At 35.3% G+C, this 15,321-nt stretch overlaps 1 protein-coding gene across 2 annotated transcripts; it reads left to right on the top strand.

The window, feature by feature from the left end:
• The first annotated feature begins 4,030 nt into the window (after positions 1-4,030).
• On the top strand, positions 4,031-7,259 carry LOC106377446. 2 transcript variants are annotated; one of them, XM_048747722.1, is made up of 12 exons: positions 4,032-4,451; positions 4,530-4,693; positions 4,782-5,046; positions 5,157-5,253; positions 5,365-5,489; positions 5,568-5,652; positions 5,730-5,862; positions 5,940-6,124; positions 6,218-6,338; positions 6,440-6,616; positions 6,734-6,787; positions 6,871-7,259. In XM_048747722.1, the coding sequence occupies exons 2-9, from the start codon at positions 4,544-4,546 to the stop codon at positions 6,252-6,254; spliced, it is 1,077 nt and encodes a 358-aa protein (XP_048603679.1). In that variant the 5' UTR covers positions 4,032-4,451; positions 4,530-4,543; the 3' UTR covers positions 6,255-6,338; positions 6,440-6,616; positions 6,734-6,787; positions 6,871-7,259. The 2 variants fall into 2 exon arrangements, with proteins under 2 accessions (XP_048603678.1, XP_048603679.1); XM_048747721.1 differs by lacking the exon at positions 6,734-6,787 and having other exon boundaries at positions 4,031-4,693.
• The last annotated feature ends 8,062 nt before the right edge of the window (positions 7,260-15,321 follow it).

Genomic DNA, 15,321 nt, shown 5'->3' with positions numbered 1-15,321 from the left:
CATTTTATCTTCACTTTCTTCTCTTGTCTTGTTTACATTTGATTTCACGTTCTGTCGTTTGATTTGTCATAGTTTTGGCTTGTGTAATAACTTAACCCTGCTCATTCTTCTTTCATTTTTTATTAATTGATATTTTTATCTCGTTTAGCTCTGTGTTGCCACTAATTTGCTTGAATCATTTTTCATTATCTGCTTCGTATTCTTTTCATATTCATTAACTATTGTCTCCAATCTCTTTAAATCCTAAAAATCCTACAAGTTCTTTTGTTTACACATATTAAATATTATTGAAACTGTTTATTTATTCTAATAAATCCTTACGTTTATAACTAAGATGATATGGATAAAAGACTGATTATAATTTAGTTGAAATTAAAGTCTAAAGTAGAAGTTATTAAACTTGCAATCCTTCTTTTTGTCATCCAAGATAGCTTTAGTCAAATCAATTATATTGATTTAGAAAACGCTTAAACTATTTCAATCCCAAACAACCAAAAAACAGGCGCATTTGTTATTGACGTTGCGACGGGTTTCCTTTACTATAAACATAATTGCGTGTCACAACTGTTAATAAACCCAAATGTGTTTACAAAAGCTACCCATATAAGAGATTCATACTCATTTCTCTTTCTCTAGTCATCTCCTATGTTAGTAGCTATCATAATACAATCATCATAAAAATGATATATCTCTTGGTTTCATATAGAACATGCAAAAGGACTGTTTTCTGCATACTCCATGATCACTGAGTATTATAAATATCAAACTCTATCTATGGTCTATTTATATGTTGAGGAAAGGCCTCGAAATGAAGCTTCTAAATAATGATTTCCAGGTAAACACATTGCATGTTAACCTCCACAATGGAATCAGCGGATCTGCAGATACCGCTACATGTCGAGTCGAACGCAGCTACACATATGTTCCCTGGTTGTGCCTTTCATTCACAATCTGCAATTCTCCCAAGAACCAGAATCAATGTTAAATGAGGTAAAAGTTTTAGAGTCACAACAGACTTTGTATAGCAAAGCCCAATAAACCAAGCACCCAACGTAACATCCCCACTTGCCTATTTGTGCAGAAAATGACTTGATCATTATATAGTAGCACCGAGAAGTTAGATGGAGAATGAGGTATGAATGCACAGTAGACAAAACAGTTAAAATTTTACTGGTTATGGGAAATATAAGAAATTAATTCTCTTGAAATGGTGTATAATTGTCCAATAGCGTGACAGAATTACTTGTTCCTGTTCTCACCAAACTTCCAATTCTAAATGTATATATAAATCTATTAGAGTTATTGCCAGCGCTCTGTTGCGATATTTGTTAGCTAAAATAATCCATCCAACATAATAGGAAAAAGAAACCAACGAAATTGTAAAGCTAACCATCAACTGAGATGCTTTTGTTGTTCTGACACATTGCAAGCTTAGTTATTTCACTGTCAAAAGCAACAAACTCAGCAGTCATATACATACGAGACATTTATTTACAAACGGTTCCTAGCACAGAAAAAACATATTTTTATGTTACGGATGATAAGTTTGATGCATAAATACAGTTTAGAATTTTTTTCAACTGAACATTTGTGCCTACTGAATTACCTTACAACACCCACTGCATTGTGATTTTGGCATGTTAAAGCCGAGAATCAACATTGGAGCTTGAGTTAGCATTTTGAACATGAAATATAGCACCATCAATTTCCAGTGTTAATTCCATTGACAATAGCTGTGCAAAAGAACTCTGCTAGTAAGGTAATCGTGATTAGTAATTCTTTACATCTTAGTGCCGTGCAACTTCAAAACGATAGACACTTACAATCGACGTCTCTCAAAGATGGACCGCAAACCATCTAATGATATGCTTGCCTCGTCGTATAAGTAATCCATGTCACTTCCCTCCCACGGGTAACGTTGCTGGTGCATATCAATTCCCTCCACCTCTTCCTCGTCATTAGGATGCTCTGCAATATACCCTCTGTAAGGTTCAAATTTATGTCGCTAGAATTATCAGAGAAAGAAATATAAAGTATCTCGAAATCTTCTGGAGCATCGACATTTTCTTTATTCAATGATCTTCATTTAACCTAACAACCACAAAATAAAAAGAATGCGAGGCACATAATCTTTGAAATCCAAGTTTAATGAATGGAAAAAAAACTCACGAAGATAGAAAATGTCAAATACTCATTGGCTTCTTCTTCTTTTACTTCTTGGCTACCGTAAATGAACTGTCAAAGCCATCATTATTTGCAGGAAAAAAGATTAAACAAAGCAACTGATGAAAAGAAACAAATATGTTTCACAGCACATAAACTCTTCTTGAACAATCAGGCAACGGATAGTATGTCTCCCGTGTGACTCAGCTGAGTCCTTGATGGCATCATGAACGACAAATGTCTTCTTCTTCTTCTTGGTTAGATCAAAGGGTGCAAGCTAAGGATGACCAAAGAAAAATTAAAACCACACAATCATGATTTATCACGCAAAATAAAAGAACCGATGATGAATTTATTAAAGATGGGGAGATGTAGAGACTAAAGAAGATAAACTGATTCATGGAACTCAAGGAGTCAATCTGTGTTTCTTAGATGAGTCATGAACAGACGATTAAAAATTGAAATCCCTAAACTTCCATTGAAGAAAACGCTTACAGACCAAAGAGGTCTATTGGACCCTTTTTTAACGAAGCCCATTTCAAAACGGGAGTTATAAAGTATTTATTAAATCATTAGATAAAAAAAATTAAGTATGGGTCCCACAGAGAAAACCGAAGAAGCAAAGATTTCCGACTTTCATAAATATATATTAGTTTCGGCCATCAATGTACAAAGTATCCTTTAGTTTAGTGGTATAAATGTTGGTGTTTATAACTCAATAACCCGGATTTGAACCACATGCTTGACACTTTTTCACATTTTTTAAAAGTGAGACCCACTTACCTGCTGATGTGGCGGCTCAGGAATGAGGCCTACGTTGCACGGAAGCTTCATCGGACGTCCGCTTCCCGCATCGGAACCGGAATCGGAATCGGAACCTTGTGGAAGCTTACGGAATCTCGATTCCAAAACGCTTCTAAAATATTCTCTTTAAAAACACGTTGGAAGCTTACGATTCCGTTTTGGAATCACGCTTCCATTCTTTTAAAGAAAAAAACTACAATGTCTTATATCAATAAAAATATAAATTATAGCTTTTAATTTATATAAAATCCAAATTTTAATAATATTGAATAGAGAGAATAGAAATATACAAGTATAAAAATTAACAATATAAATTATCTTTATGCATTGAGGTTTTTATTAAAGATAATCATATATTCAAATATATTATGCCAATTAATTATAAAGTATTAAAAATAATTAATATAATAATTTATTTTAATTTAATTTATGTGTATTTTCACAGTTTTAATATGAAATCATTTCGAAATTATTATAAATGAATAAATGCTTTATTTTAAATTTAAATCATATAATTTTTGGTTCTAGATTTTTAAAAATCTTATATATATATGTATATATATATGTATATATATATATATATGAATACGCTTCCAACACGTACCCGTTTCCTAATTATTTTAAAAATCTCGTTTTCGCGCTTCCATACGCTTCCGCTTCCACGTATCCGCTTCCGCTTCCACGTATCCGCTTCCGTTTTCATGTAACATAGAATGAGGCAACTATCTCATTATATTATAGATTTTAAGTCCCCATCTTTATATCAAACACTATACCGTAATGATTCAGTTACTTCGACTGTATTCACTTGTTTGAATCCCTTATATACTAAAGCGCAAGTCGCACGTCCAATCCTAACATGACAAGTGGAAAATCTTTTTTTTTTTAATGAAAAATACAAAAAGCAAAACACGTTATTGTTTAGCAAAATTTGTAAGTTTGAGTCAAAGACAAATAACCAACTTTAAATGACCCAATCATGTGAAGCAATTAAAAAAAAACTATGTGTGCGATAATATGAACGGATAATTAAAGAAGTTAGTGTACGTAAATTGAGACATTTTAACTATTGGTTAGAATGTTAGTGTACGTAAATTTTATTAAAACGCCAGAATCTGCGAAGCATGGAGTTGTGTACGTAAATTTTGACCCACATTTGTTGATCAATCTAAGAATTTACATGAGCAATAAAAAATTGCGATAATTAAAGAAGTTAGTGTACGTAAATTTTATTAAAACTAATATAATTAAGGTTAGATAAAATACCAACTCAATAAAATTAAATTAACAATTACAAGAGATAAATATAGAATAACTACCCACTACTTATCCCACAAACCCTTAAGTCTAATTATTCTCAACTGAACCCACGATAACTACCTTTCCCTTTCTCTTTATCACAGCCGCTTCACCTTTTTCTTTTTCCACCATAGTTTCATCTCTATTTTTTTTCCTCACCATCGTAGCCAAAACACTCTCCACAGGTTTTTGATTTCTATCAATATTCTTAGAACAATTCTTTTCTTCTTATCTAATACATCATCCACTCTCTATTTCTGCAGAGAGTAGGTTGAAGATGCCACTGGAGTATACTCCTCTTTCCCACCTCAATTCATCTCAAAAAGAATGGAAAATCCGAGTGTTGGTCTCACGGGTATGGAACTACTACTCCAAAAATAAACCTGAAGTTGTTCTCGGGATGGAAGCTATCCGTGTGGATGAAAAGGTGTATACACTTTGATTTCTAAAAATATTTTGTAGAAACCGTTTGAGTTGTGTGTAATCTTTAATCTTTAATCTTTCACACTTGACAGGGAGAAAGGATTCAAGCTTCTGTGAAACAAAAGTTGATTAAAAAATTTGGAAGGGACCTAAAAGAAGGAGAGTATCTAGATCTCATGAATTTTGAAGTGTTGGGTAACAATGGTGATTACAGAGGAACCACACACCCTTACAAGATAAGTTTTATATGGACTACATATATGAAGACCTCTGAGCAGATCCCAAATCTATCCCGCTTCAACTTAAGCCCTTTTTTAGATATTTTATCTCAGTCCATTGTTGATGATGTCTTCATAGGTATGTTATTTCTCTTAAGTTTTACATATTCTCCCGCATACTGAAGTTAGTACATAACTTCCCCATTCAGTATTTACCTAATATTTGCTCAATTTTCTATTTTTATGTAGACATTCCTGGTGAAATTGTTGGCATGGGTGAAATTACTGAGAGGAAGTATGCAGGGCATTCAACAAAACTTTTGGATATTCAACTACGAGATCTGTGGTTAGTTGTACAAATATTTTAGTTATGTTAGTATTTTAGTTATCTAAAGTTTTTCTTACATTAGCGTTATGAAACTTTGATTGCATATTAATTCAATGTTTTAAATTGTAGTGAAACAATCATTGAATGCACTTTATGGGAAAACCATGCCGAGGATGTGCACTCTTATGTGAAGAACAACAAAACTGGTCCAGTTATATTGCTTGGAAGTCTTATGAGAACCAAAAAATTCAACGGTAACCATTTTATCAAAAAAGTACTGTATTTTTTAAAAATATTTAATAACACTATAAAATAAATTATTTTATATATAGGTAAAATATCAGTTCAAAACTCACGCTTTTCTACAAAGCTTTTTCTGAATGAAGATATAGATGAGATAAGTGAATTTAAGAAATGGTAAGTTCATCTTTAAATTTACATATTTATCTTTCCTTTTACATTATTTTTTACTAAGACTTTTATTTCAATTTCAGCATGGTGAACACTGATAATTTGGCTCCATGTACGGTTACTCCAATGGTAAAACCCACTTCAAATAAAGTGGTTACCGTTGATGATTTCCCATTAAGCTGCTTCAAAACAATCGATCAGCTCATGTGCATCGAGGTAATAATAAGTATCTTATACACTATTATACACATCTTGGCCATACTGAAATATATTTTGTTTTCATTTTTCTATAGGAAAGTACTTGTGTTATGTTCGCATCTATCTTAGCAATTCAAAAGGGAATTCCTTGGTTCTATGTTGGGTGCAAAGGCTGTTGTGGGAAAGCTACTCCATATTTCAACCCAGTGACTGAGGGAATTGAGGCCAACAAATATGCATGCGACTCTTGCGAGAAGGATGAAACCATCACAAGTATAAGGTAGTATTAAGTTCTATATAATATTAAATTTTACTTTTAACAAAACTCTTATATTCCTTTATTTATTATGGACTTCGATTATATTGACATCAGATACAAACTGCAAGTCAAAGTAGCTGATCATACTTGAAGTACATCTTTTCTATTATTTGATCGAGAAGTTATACAACTCATTCATAAATCTGCTTATGAATTGCTTGAACAACAAGTGCAGGTGTGTTTCCCATTGATTCTTCATTTATTTCATGTTAGTATGATGAATGGTCTGAATATAAAATAAAATCTCAGACATGTTCTTCTTCTATTCTTTTTTAGTTTAACCGTGAGAATGAACTTCCTCAAGAACTAATGGATTTGGAAGGAAGAAAAATCGTTTGGGTTATCCGTGTAAAGGGTACGGAGAAAAATTTCAGACAACCAAGTTTTAACGTTGTCAAACTCAGTGATACGCCTGATGTGATCCATAATTTTCAAGATAATATGAGAATGGAGGTATGTTTCAGGATTTCTCGATTTATTTTTGGAACTTAGTCATACTAAATGATTATGTGAATGGTGATGCTTATGCTTTGTTTTTTTATCGAACATAACTGTGTTTACAAATTTTAGGTTGGTACACATTTCGATTTCCCTTTAAGTTCAAGTACATGTTTTGCAATGCAGGTTAAAGACTCATACGATTTTTTTCATTAACATTTATACTTTAAATAACATGACAAGCTATATTGAATGTACATTTTTTACAGGTGGAAAATACATCTTCAGAAGCCAATAACAATGATTTACCACCTTGCTCTCCTATGACTCCAAGCACAAAACGACAAGGAAGTAATATTATTGATGATGAAGCAATTCAAGAATCATCAACAAAACGTAAGGGAACATCTAAAAGGCTAAAGGAGAAAGTGGTAGCAAAGTAGAGAACATGAAGAAAGAAAGCACGAAGGCTAAGCTTTAGGAGTCTGAGCAGGTAAAATTCGTTGGTTCTGTTTCTGTTCGTATTTAATCTAACTTCAGTTTGTACAGAGGATGCTGTCTTTAAAACCTTGGATACTTATCTTTAGTTATGCAATTGTATTGAATTTTCAAGTAACTTTTATGTCAAGTAATTTTAAAGTAACTTTCATTCACAAAACATACTAAGAATGATTATATATGGCCGTGAGTCCCGAATAATGCAAATAAATCAATATTCCATTAAATGAGATTCTATGAAGGATTAGAGACTTTTCGAAACGAGGCTACGAAACTCAATGTATAAGAACTTATTACAAACAAACAAGGCTTATATGTTAGAATGAGAGAATTATTGAGAGTTTATTTATGGAGAATGAAGAACATGAAGAACATAGAGAGAGAGAAAGTAGATCTCAAGATGTAAGAGAAAGAATGAGAGAATAGTTTTTTTAATTTAATTGTGGATCTGGGTACAAGTATTTAAAGACAAGTGACCTCAGTACACAATATAATAAAATATCTTTTTCTCTCTTCTTCTTCTCTTCAATAAAATCGAGCTTATAAAACCCTTATAAAGCCTTATAAAACCTTATAAAGTCTGACAGCTTAATTCTCAAGTCTGGCAGCTTAATTCTCAAGTCTGGCTGCTTAATTCTCAAGTCTAGCTGCTTAATTCTGCTTCATGTCAACACTCCCCCTCAAGCTTGACCATGTGGAGCAAGTCAAGCTTGGAAGCCATGAAGTATTCCCTCATTAAAACCTCAACTAGGTAAAACCCTTTGGGAGAAAACCCAAGTCAAAGAAAAAGAGTAGAACACTTCATGAAGGAGAGATCATTGACATGATAGGTCTATGAGTCCCAATTTTGGATGAATGGACTCACATACCTTAGTGCTTGCTGCCTTGGTGAAGATATCAGCTAGCTGATCTTCACTCCTTGTGTAGCACGGCAATATGATCTTCTGCTCCACGGCTTGTCTCACTTTGTGGCAATCTACCTCTATATGTTTGGTCCTTTCATGGAAGACTGAGTTGCTAGCAATGTGTATAGCAGCCTGGTTATCACAATGCATCGTGATTGGCGTTGTAACTTCAATTCCCAAGTCCTTAAGAAGTCCCTTGATCCAAATCAACTCGCTTGTGAGCTTCCTCATAGCTCTATATTCTGTCTCAGCACTTGAACAAGACACCACCTTCTGCTTCTTGCTCTTCCATGTTACCAAATTGCCTCCAATGAAGGTACAATATCCAGTAGTTGATCTCCTATCAACTCAATCTCCTGCCCAATCCGCATCACAGTACCCAACAATCTCAGTGCTTCTATTGCATCCCATCCATACTCCTTGGCCTGGTGCCTCTCTTAGGTACCTGAGAATCCTCTCAACCATGTTCCAGTGGTGTACCTTGGGAGCTTGCATGTGTTGGCTTACTTGGTTTACTGCAAAGCATACATCTGGTTGGGTAATGGTAAGATAAATGAGTTTCCCCACCATTCTCCTATAATGCTTTACATCTTCATATGACTTGTTTTCAATCTCCCCCTCACGCATCACTTTGTATCCTTCCTCTAGAGGTGTTTTGGCAGCTCTTCCACCAAGATTTCCAGCCTCATTTAGTAAGTCAAGGGTGTATTTCCTTTGAGATAGAAACAACCCTTCCTTAGACCTACACATCTCGATCCCTAAGAAGTATTTGAGCTCTCCCAAGTCCTTGATATCAAATGAAGCCTTAAGGAACGCTTTGGTCGAGATGATCCCTTCTTTGTCACTGCCTGTGATGATAATGTCATCAACATAGATGAGAATGACAATGATTCCTTGCTGGCTAGTGAGGGTGAATAGGGTATGATCAGCTTCAGACTTGACAAAGCCTCTTCCATTGAGGGTGGTGCTCAACTTATGGTACCAAGCCCTTGGAGATTGCTTCAAGCCATAAATTGCCATCTTTAATCTGAGAACATTTCCTGACTTCACCATGTTCTCAAGACCAGGAGGTGGTCTCATGTAGACTTCATCCTCCAATTCTCCTTGAAGAAAGGCATTTTTCACATCCATCTGCCATAAATCCCACTCAAGATTGACAGCAAGAGATAAGAGAATCCTTATAGTGTGAAGCTTGGCCACTGGTGCAAAAGTGTCTAGATAATCTTCACCATACACTTGAGTATATCCCCTTGCAACCAGTCTTGTCTTCTTTCTTTCTGGTTTTCCATTGGCTCCATACTTGATAGTGTAGAGAAGCCGGCTTGTCACTGCCTTCTTTCCTTTTGGAAGTTCAGTCTCAAACCATGTATCATTCTTGATCATGGCTCTCATCTCATCTCCAACAGATTCTCTCCACTCCTTGTGTTGCATAGCTTCTTCATATGTTCTTGGAATGTATTCCTGATCCAATTCACTGATGAAGACTTGATGATCTTCTGGATATTGAGCAAGGGAGCATACTGCACTTATTGGGTGAGCTACAACTTCAGCATTGGAGTAAACTTCTGTGTTGATCCACTGTGAGGGTTTCCTGATCCTTGTACTCCTTCTCAAAAGTTGTATCTGCTCAGGTTCTGCTTCATTTCCTTCACTTGGCGCCTCTACTTGAGTCTCAACATCTGATTCTGATGGCATCTCATCTTGATCATGAGCTGCAGAGCTCTCTTCAGGTTGAGCTTGTGTAGACTGCTCAATATTTCTACTGCCCCCCTCATGATTAGGATGAGTGCTCTCAACACTATCAGCTGCAGTAGATGATAAATTTTCAGGGACAGGTTCCACACTTGGTAAAGAGAGCATACTGATTCCCAGGCTCTCCATTACTCCCCTAAGGTTATTTGCTCTATCTGAGGCTGATTGAGAAAGATCTTTGAGCTCATCCCAACTCTTTCCATCATAATAGCCTCTAGATTCTGCAAACTTCACATCCCTCGAGACAAGAACCCTTCTTGACTCTGGATCATAGCACTTATACCCCTTCTGAGTTGGAGAGTAACCAATGAACATAGCTTTTGAGCTTTTAGCATCAAGCTTGTTCCTCAGCTCCCCAGGTATCATCACAAAACAGAGGCATCCAAACACACGCAAATGGTCCAAAGATGGTTTGGTCTTATTTAGAACCTCAAAAGGAGACATGTCGTTGAGGACTTTAGTTGGAGTTCTATTGATCAGATAAGTAGCAGACATCACAGCATCACTCCAAATCTTTTTGGAACATTGGTGTGGAACATCATTGATCTTGCTACTTCCATCAAATGTCTGTTCTTTCTCTCAGCAACTCCATTCTGTTGAGGAGTGTAAGGACAGCTTGTCTGGTGAGTAATCCCATGTTGAGCAAGATATTGCTTAAATGCATGACTTGTATACTCTCCACCATTATCTGACCTTAGAATTTTCATCTTGGCATTGAAATGGTTGCAGATATAGGTCTGGAAATTCTTGAAAGCATCCAACACCCTGTCCTTAGACGGAATCAGTGTCACCCAAGTGTATTTGGATTTCTCATCAATGAAGGTGACAAAGTATTTGTGGTTCTCTCTGGACACACATGGAGCAGTCCATACATCAGAGTGAACTAGGTCAAAACATCTTTCATAGATGGTGCTAGACTGTGAGAAGACTGTTCTACAATGTTTCCCCAATATGCAAGCTTCACAATCATCATTCTTGAAGACCACACCTGGAAGCATCAAGTTTAGGGCTCTTGTATGAGGATGTCCCAACCTAGCATGCCATAGTGTGCTATCAACCCCGCTGGATGTACTAGCCAAACACTGAGAAGTGGATGGTCTAGACATCTCTGTCTTCTGAAGATGATATAGTTCATTGTGAACGTGCCCATTTCCAATCACTTGGCCTGTCTTTAAGTCTTGAAATTCAACCTCATCTGGTCTGAAGACAACCTGACAACTCAGATCAACAGTAGCCTTTCTCACAGATAGCAAGTTTGATGTAAACTGAGGCATATACAAGGCCGTAGATTCCCTATCAAACAACCTCAGGTTCCCTATCCCTTCTATCTTAATCTTATCACCATTTGCTATTTGAACATACCCTGAGGCAGGCTGGACATCACTCATCAAGTTTCTATCACTAATCATGTGATGGCTTGCTCCTGAATCTATAATGATAGGTTTAGGGTCAAGAGAGTATGTACCAGCCTTCTTGAATGAGATAAAGGCTTGGATAAGGGAATGTAGGTCACTCATGGTTGCTGGACCATCAGTGTTGGCTGCACTATCAGTACTTCTCCATGTTCCTTCTTCATTTGAACCACCAATGACAGATGAATACATGGTTCGACCTTGAATCGATGGATGCTCAAACTCTTTGATTACATTCCTGGCTTGATTCAAGTCACTTCTTCTTGGCATATTGTGGTTCTTATGTTGTTCCTTAGCCTTCTTGTACTCTGGAAACAACACCATGTTGGAGTTCTCCCTCATGGGGAGATATGGACCAGTGGACAATAGATTGTTCCTACTGATTTTGAGATAAACTGGACTTTGAAGAAGCTTTTCCTGATATGGTTGAAGCTTTCTTGAGTTCCAGAGAATAAGGTACTCCTCTATCTTGAGTTCTGGTGAGGTTCTTCCCTTTTGAAAGACCTTTGGACCAGTGGATAAAAGGATGTATCCAACAGATTTTGAAGATAATCTGAGAAGGAAAGTAAGAAATTTGCGGAACCTTTTGTGAGTTTCAGGAGCTTAATGCTCTGATACCATGTTAGAATGAGAGAATTATTGAGAGTTTATCTATGGAGAATGAAGAACATGAAGAACATAGAGAGAGAGAAAGTAGATATCAAGATGTAAGAGAAAGAAGGAGAGAATAGTTTCCTTAATTTAATTGTGGATCTGGGTACAAGTATTTAAAGACAAGTGACCTCAGTACACAATATAATAAAATATCTTTTTCTCTCTTCTTCTTCTCTTCAATAAAATCGAGCTTATAAAACTTATAAAGCCTTATAAAACCTTATAAAGTCTGACAGCTTAATTCTCAAGTCTGACATCTTAATTCTCAAGTCTAGCTGCTTAATTCTGCTTCATGTCAACATTATATATGTGTCCACTAGATTCATTCTTAATCTCTTCCTTCATCTTTCAAAATAACTCATCGAACTTCATATTCATGTCTTCTTCGTCCGTCACCACTCCCACGTTCTTTTCTTCTTCTTTAAATCCTTCTTTTAAACAATTATTCATGTGTTATGTGTTTAAATTTTGACATGTCATTGAAAATATATGTCATTGAATTCGTTTGATTCAATTAGATTATAGCCCTGTTCGTTCCCTGAACGCTGCGGCAGCGGCAGCGTCAAAAAAATAACACGGAGAACAGAGAATTAATAGAGAGATATCACAGTGGTGAAAACAGAAGGGGAGCAAAAGATGTCGCTGGTGGCTCAATTTAATTACGGAGCATGCCGCCGTTTTATTCAGCGATCAACAATTTCCCATAGTTTCTCTTATTCTCACCATTAAAGTGATCGCCGCAACTTACGGAGGCAAAAAAAATTCAACATTCCTTTGATAATTATGATCGCTGCCGCTGCCGCAGCGTTCACGGGACGAACAGGGCTTAAACCAGATCGTTTGATGTTTTTGTTTTATCTTAAAACCAGATTGTTATAAAACTAATCTTGCTTTCAGTTGACAAGGAAATTTCAGGTTACTATGTTTTTTTACCATCTGTTATTATTTCAATGTAAATATGAACACCTACGTTTTATGGTTTAGTTTTATTTCTTAATGTCAATACAGCTATTCGGTATCATAATACTTTTTACTATAATGCTTGATTATCCAGTACTATTTCTAAATATGTTTTTTGCATGATTCTGTATATCTTTTTTTTTTTTTAAATGAAGACCTCCTGTTACCCTATATACAAAACACCAAAAAAAGTATCTAACCTTGAAGACAATGTTAAGGTTTCTCCTCCATCCGAGGTTTTTTTTCTTTGAGAGAAGCGATCTTTAATAAACAAAAGTCTTCTTAGCACAACTCCATTGTAGACTGAATCAGCCTCATCTCCTTTGAAGAGCAGGTAAAAATATGCTCTACGCACCAAAGAGACTTTACAGCTTTGCCATAGCACCATAATCTCTTGCCGCTTTCTCTCAAAGTCCCCGTCCACACCAAGGTCCCTTTTCATTTTACCAGAAGCCTCAGCATTAGAGACCTAATTAATTAAAACAAAAAAGTAGAAAATAAATCGATTAGTATTATCCCTTATATGTTTTTGAAGTTACCTCTTGATGACGCTTATACATCTCCTTAAGCCCATCAACGAATGTCTGGAAGGTAGATATACCTCCTTCTTCTCCCAATGGTGTTGGGATGCCAGTGGAATTGCTCCCGTAAGAAGAAGACATAGAATCACTCCTCGACACACTACTAGAACCAAACTCTAACTCAGGTAACACAATCTTGTGACTCTCTTGACACAATCTGGCATGGTCTCTCTGTGGTTCACGTTTTGGACTACACTCCTTTCGTCATTAGCATGATCTTCATTATGGCCTACAACGTTTTTTGTTTCTTCTTTCTCGGCTTTGTGGTTGTTATTGCTAAAGACTGGCGGTTTCCTCAATCACAATGCACTGGACTTCTCGACAGTATTCATCTGATGGATATTCTGAACGCATAGGCAGCTCTTCATTGATATCATCATCATCATCATCATCATCATCATCATCATCATCATCAGATATGAAACTCCTTGTGGCATCTAAATTGACCACGCCTGATGTGTCTGATACTGAACCATCATCCTCCCACTTGTCTGTGTGGTTGCCAAAGTAGGTAGTTCAAGACTTTCAAACAGAAGCAAGCACATGTTAGCTGAAATGCCGTTTAGAATCATAATGTAGCTTAATGTGTGGGGAAGAGCCAAGATATACCTTTAACGCCTGATGATGGTGTTCAATCATTCTCATGAAATCTTCAAGCCTGGACTCAGCAAGTATCGTCCCCTCCCCTCCCATGTGCAGCCATTATCATTATTAACACAAGGTAAAAAGCCTCTAAATCCCGGTTGAGATTAAAGATATGAACATATCTTTTTTAAAAACAATTTTAGATATTCTGTAAAATAGTTTCAACAGATTTACTTCAATATTATCCATAATTATAATATATTTAATTAAAGATTACTAATTTATTTAAATTTACAATTATAATAAATTAATTACAAATATAACAGATTCTTGCCCGTGCTAACACTAGTTATGCAAATAAGTCTTATACATATGCTTTTACCAAAACAAAACAAAAGCCATCATACATATGTACGTGTCTAATTTTACTATTTCAGTTTTCGCAAAAATAAAGTTCAGAGATAAAATTTTGCTTTACACTGATAGAAGTTTCCTATGTTCTGTAAATTTTGTTTTGTTTTATTTGATAATACTAAATTGTATTTTAAAAATAATGATTAATTTCTGAATTATTACTGATGAAATTTTAGTTTTTCTATAAATTAATATGCATGATACAAATTTAATTTTTTTTTATTAATATGTGTATACATTTAGATATTATTTTTATAGAACTAATTAGTATTTGTTTTGGATGTAAGGATGCAACAACTTGTTCAAAATCACTTTTAACATAGAGTATTAATTGAGTTTCAGTTTATATTATAATTTGATGTAATTTATAGAAACATATGTATGATAGAAAGTAATGTTTTAGATTGTAAAATTATAATTTCGATCAAAATGTTTTATTGTAATTTTCTGAGAATTAAGAAAATTTAATAACAACGTTAGAATAGATTTAATGTTTAATCTATTTTATTGTTTAATGTAACAGCTTTCGTATATTTTTAATATTTTTAATTTAATACGCTGACAAAATAGGTTTCGTCTTTTGACTTTAAAGAATAAAAACCAGAAAAAGGAAACGTTGGGTTTGTTGGATTGTGAGAATGTGAGTGATATGATTGAAATTATTTAAGAATTAGCTTTCACATTTTACTTCCAAAACATTGCCCATGCTGTGCACACAGTTCGCCCTAAAAATATTTTTCTCTCAACTCAATCGCAAGCCTTCGACTTTTTTAGTTTCTCAGATCTCCTCTTCTCCGGTGGTTGGGCTCCTTGCCGGGCACCGGAGAGGCTCTTCTCTGTTTTCTCCTTTGTTATATTTGTGGTTATAGGGTTGTGTCGCGGATTAAGAGTTGGTTGAATTTGTGTTGTGTTCGGGTGTGTTTGGCGTGGTTGGTGACAGTTCGATTATTTAATCTGGT

The sequence above is a fragment of the Brassica napus genome, chromosome C2, assembly GCF_020379485.1.
Source record: "Brassica napus cultivar Da-Ae chromosome C2, Da-Ae, whole genome shotgun sequence".
Classification (NCBI taxonomy): domain Eukaryota; kingdom Viridiplantae; phylum Streptophyta; class Magnoliopsida; order Brassicales; family Brassicaceae; genus Brassica; species Brassica napus.
This window is presented reverse-complemented; position numbering and strand designations above follow the sequence as displayed.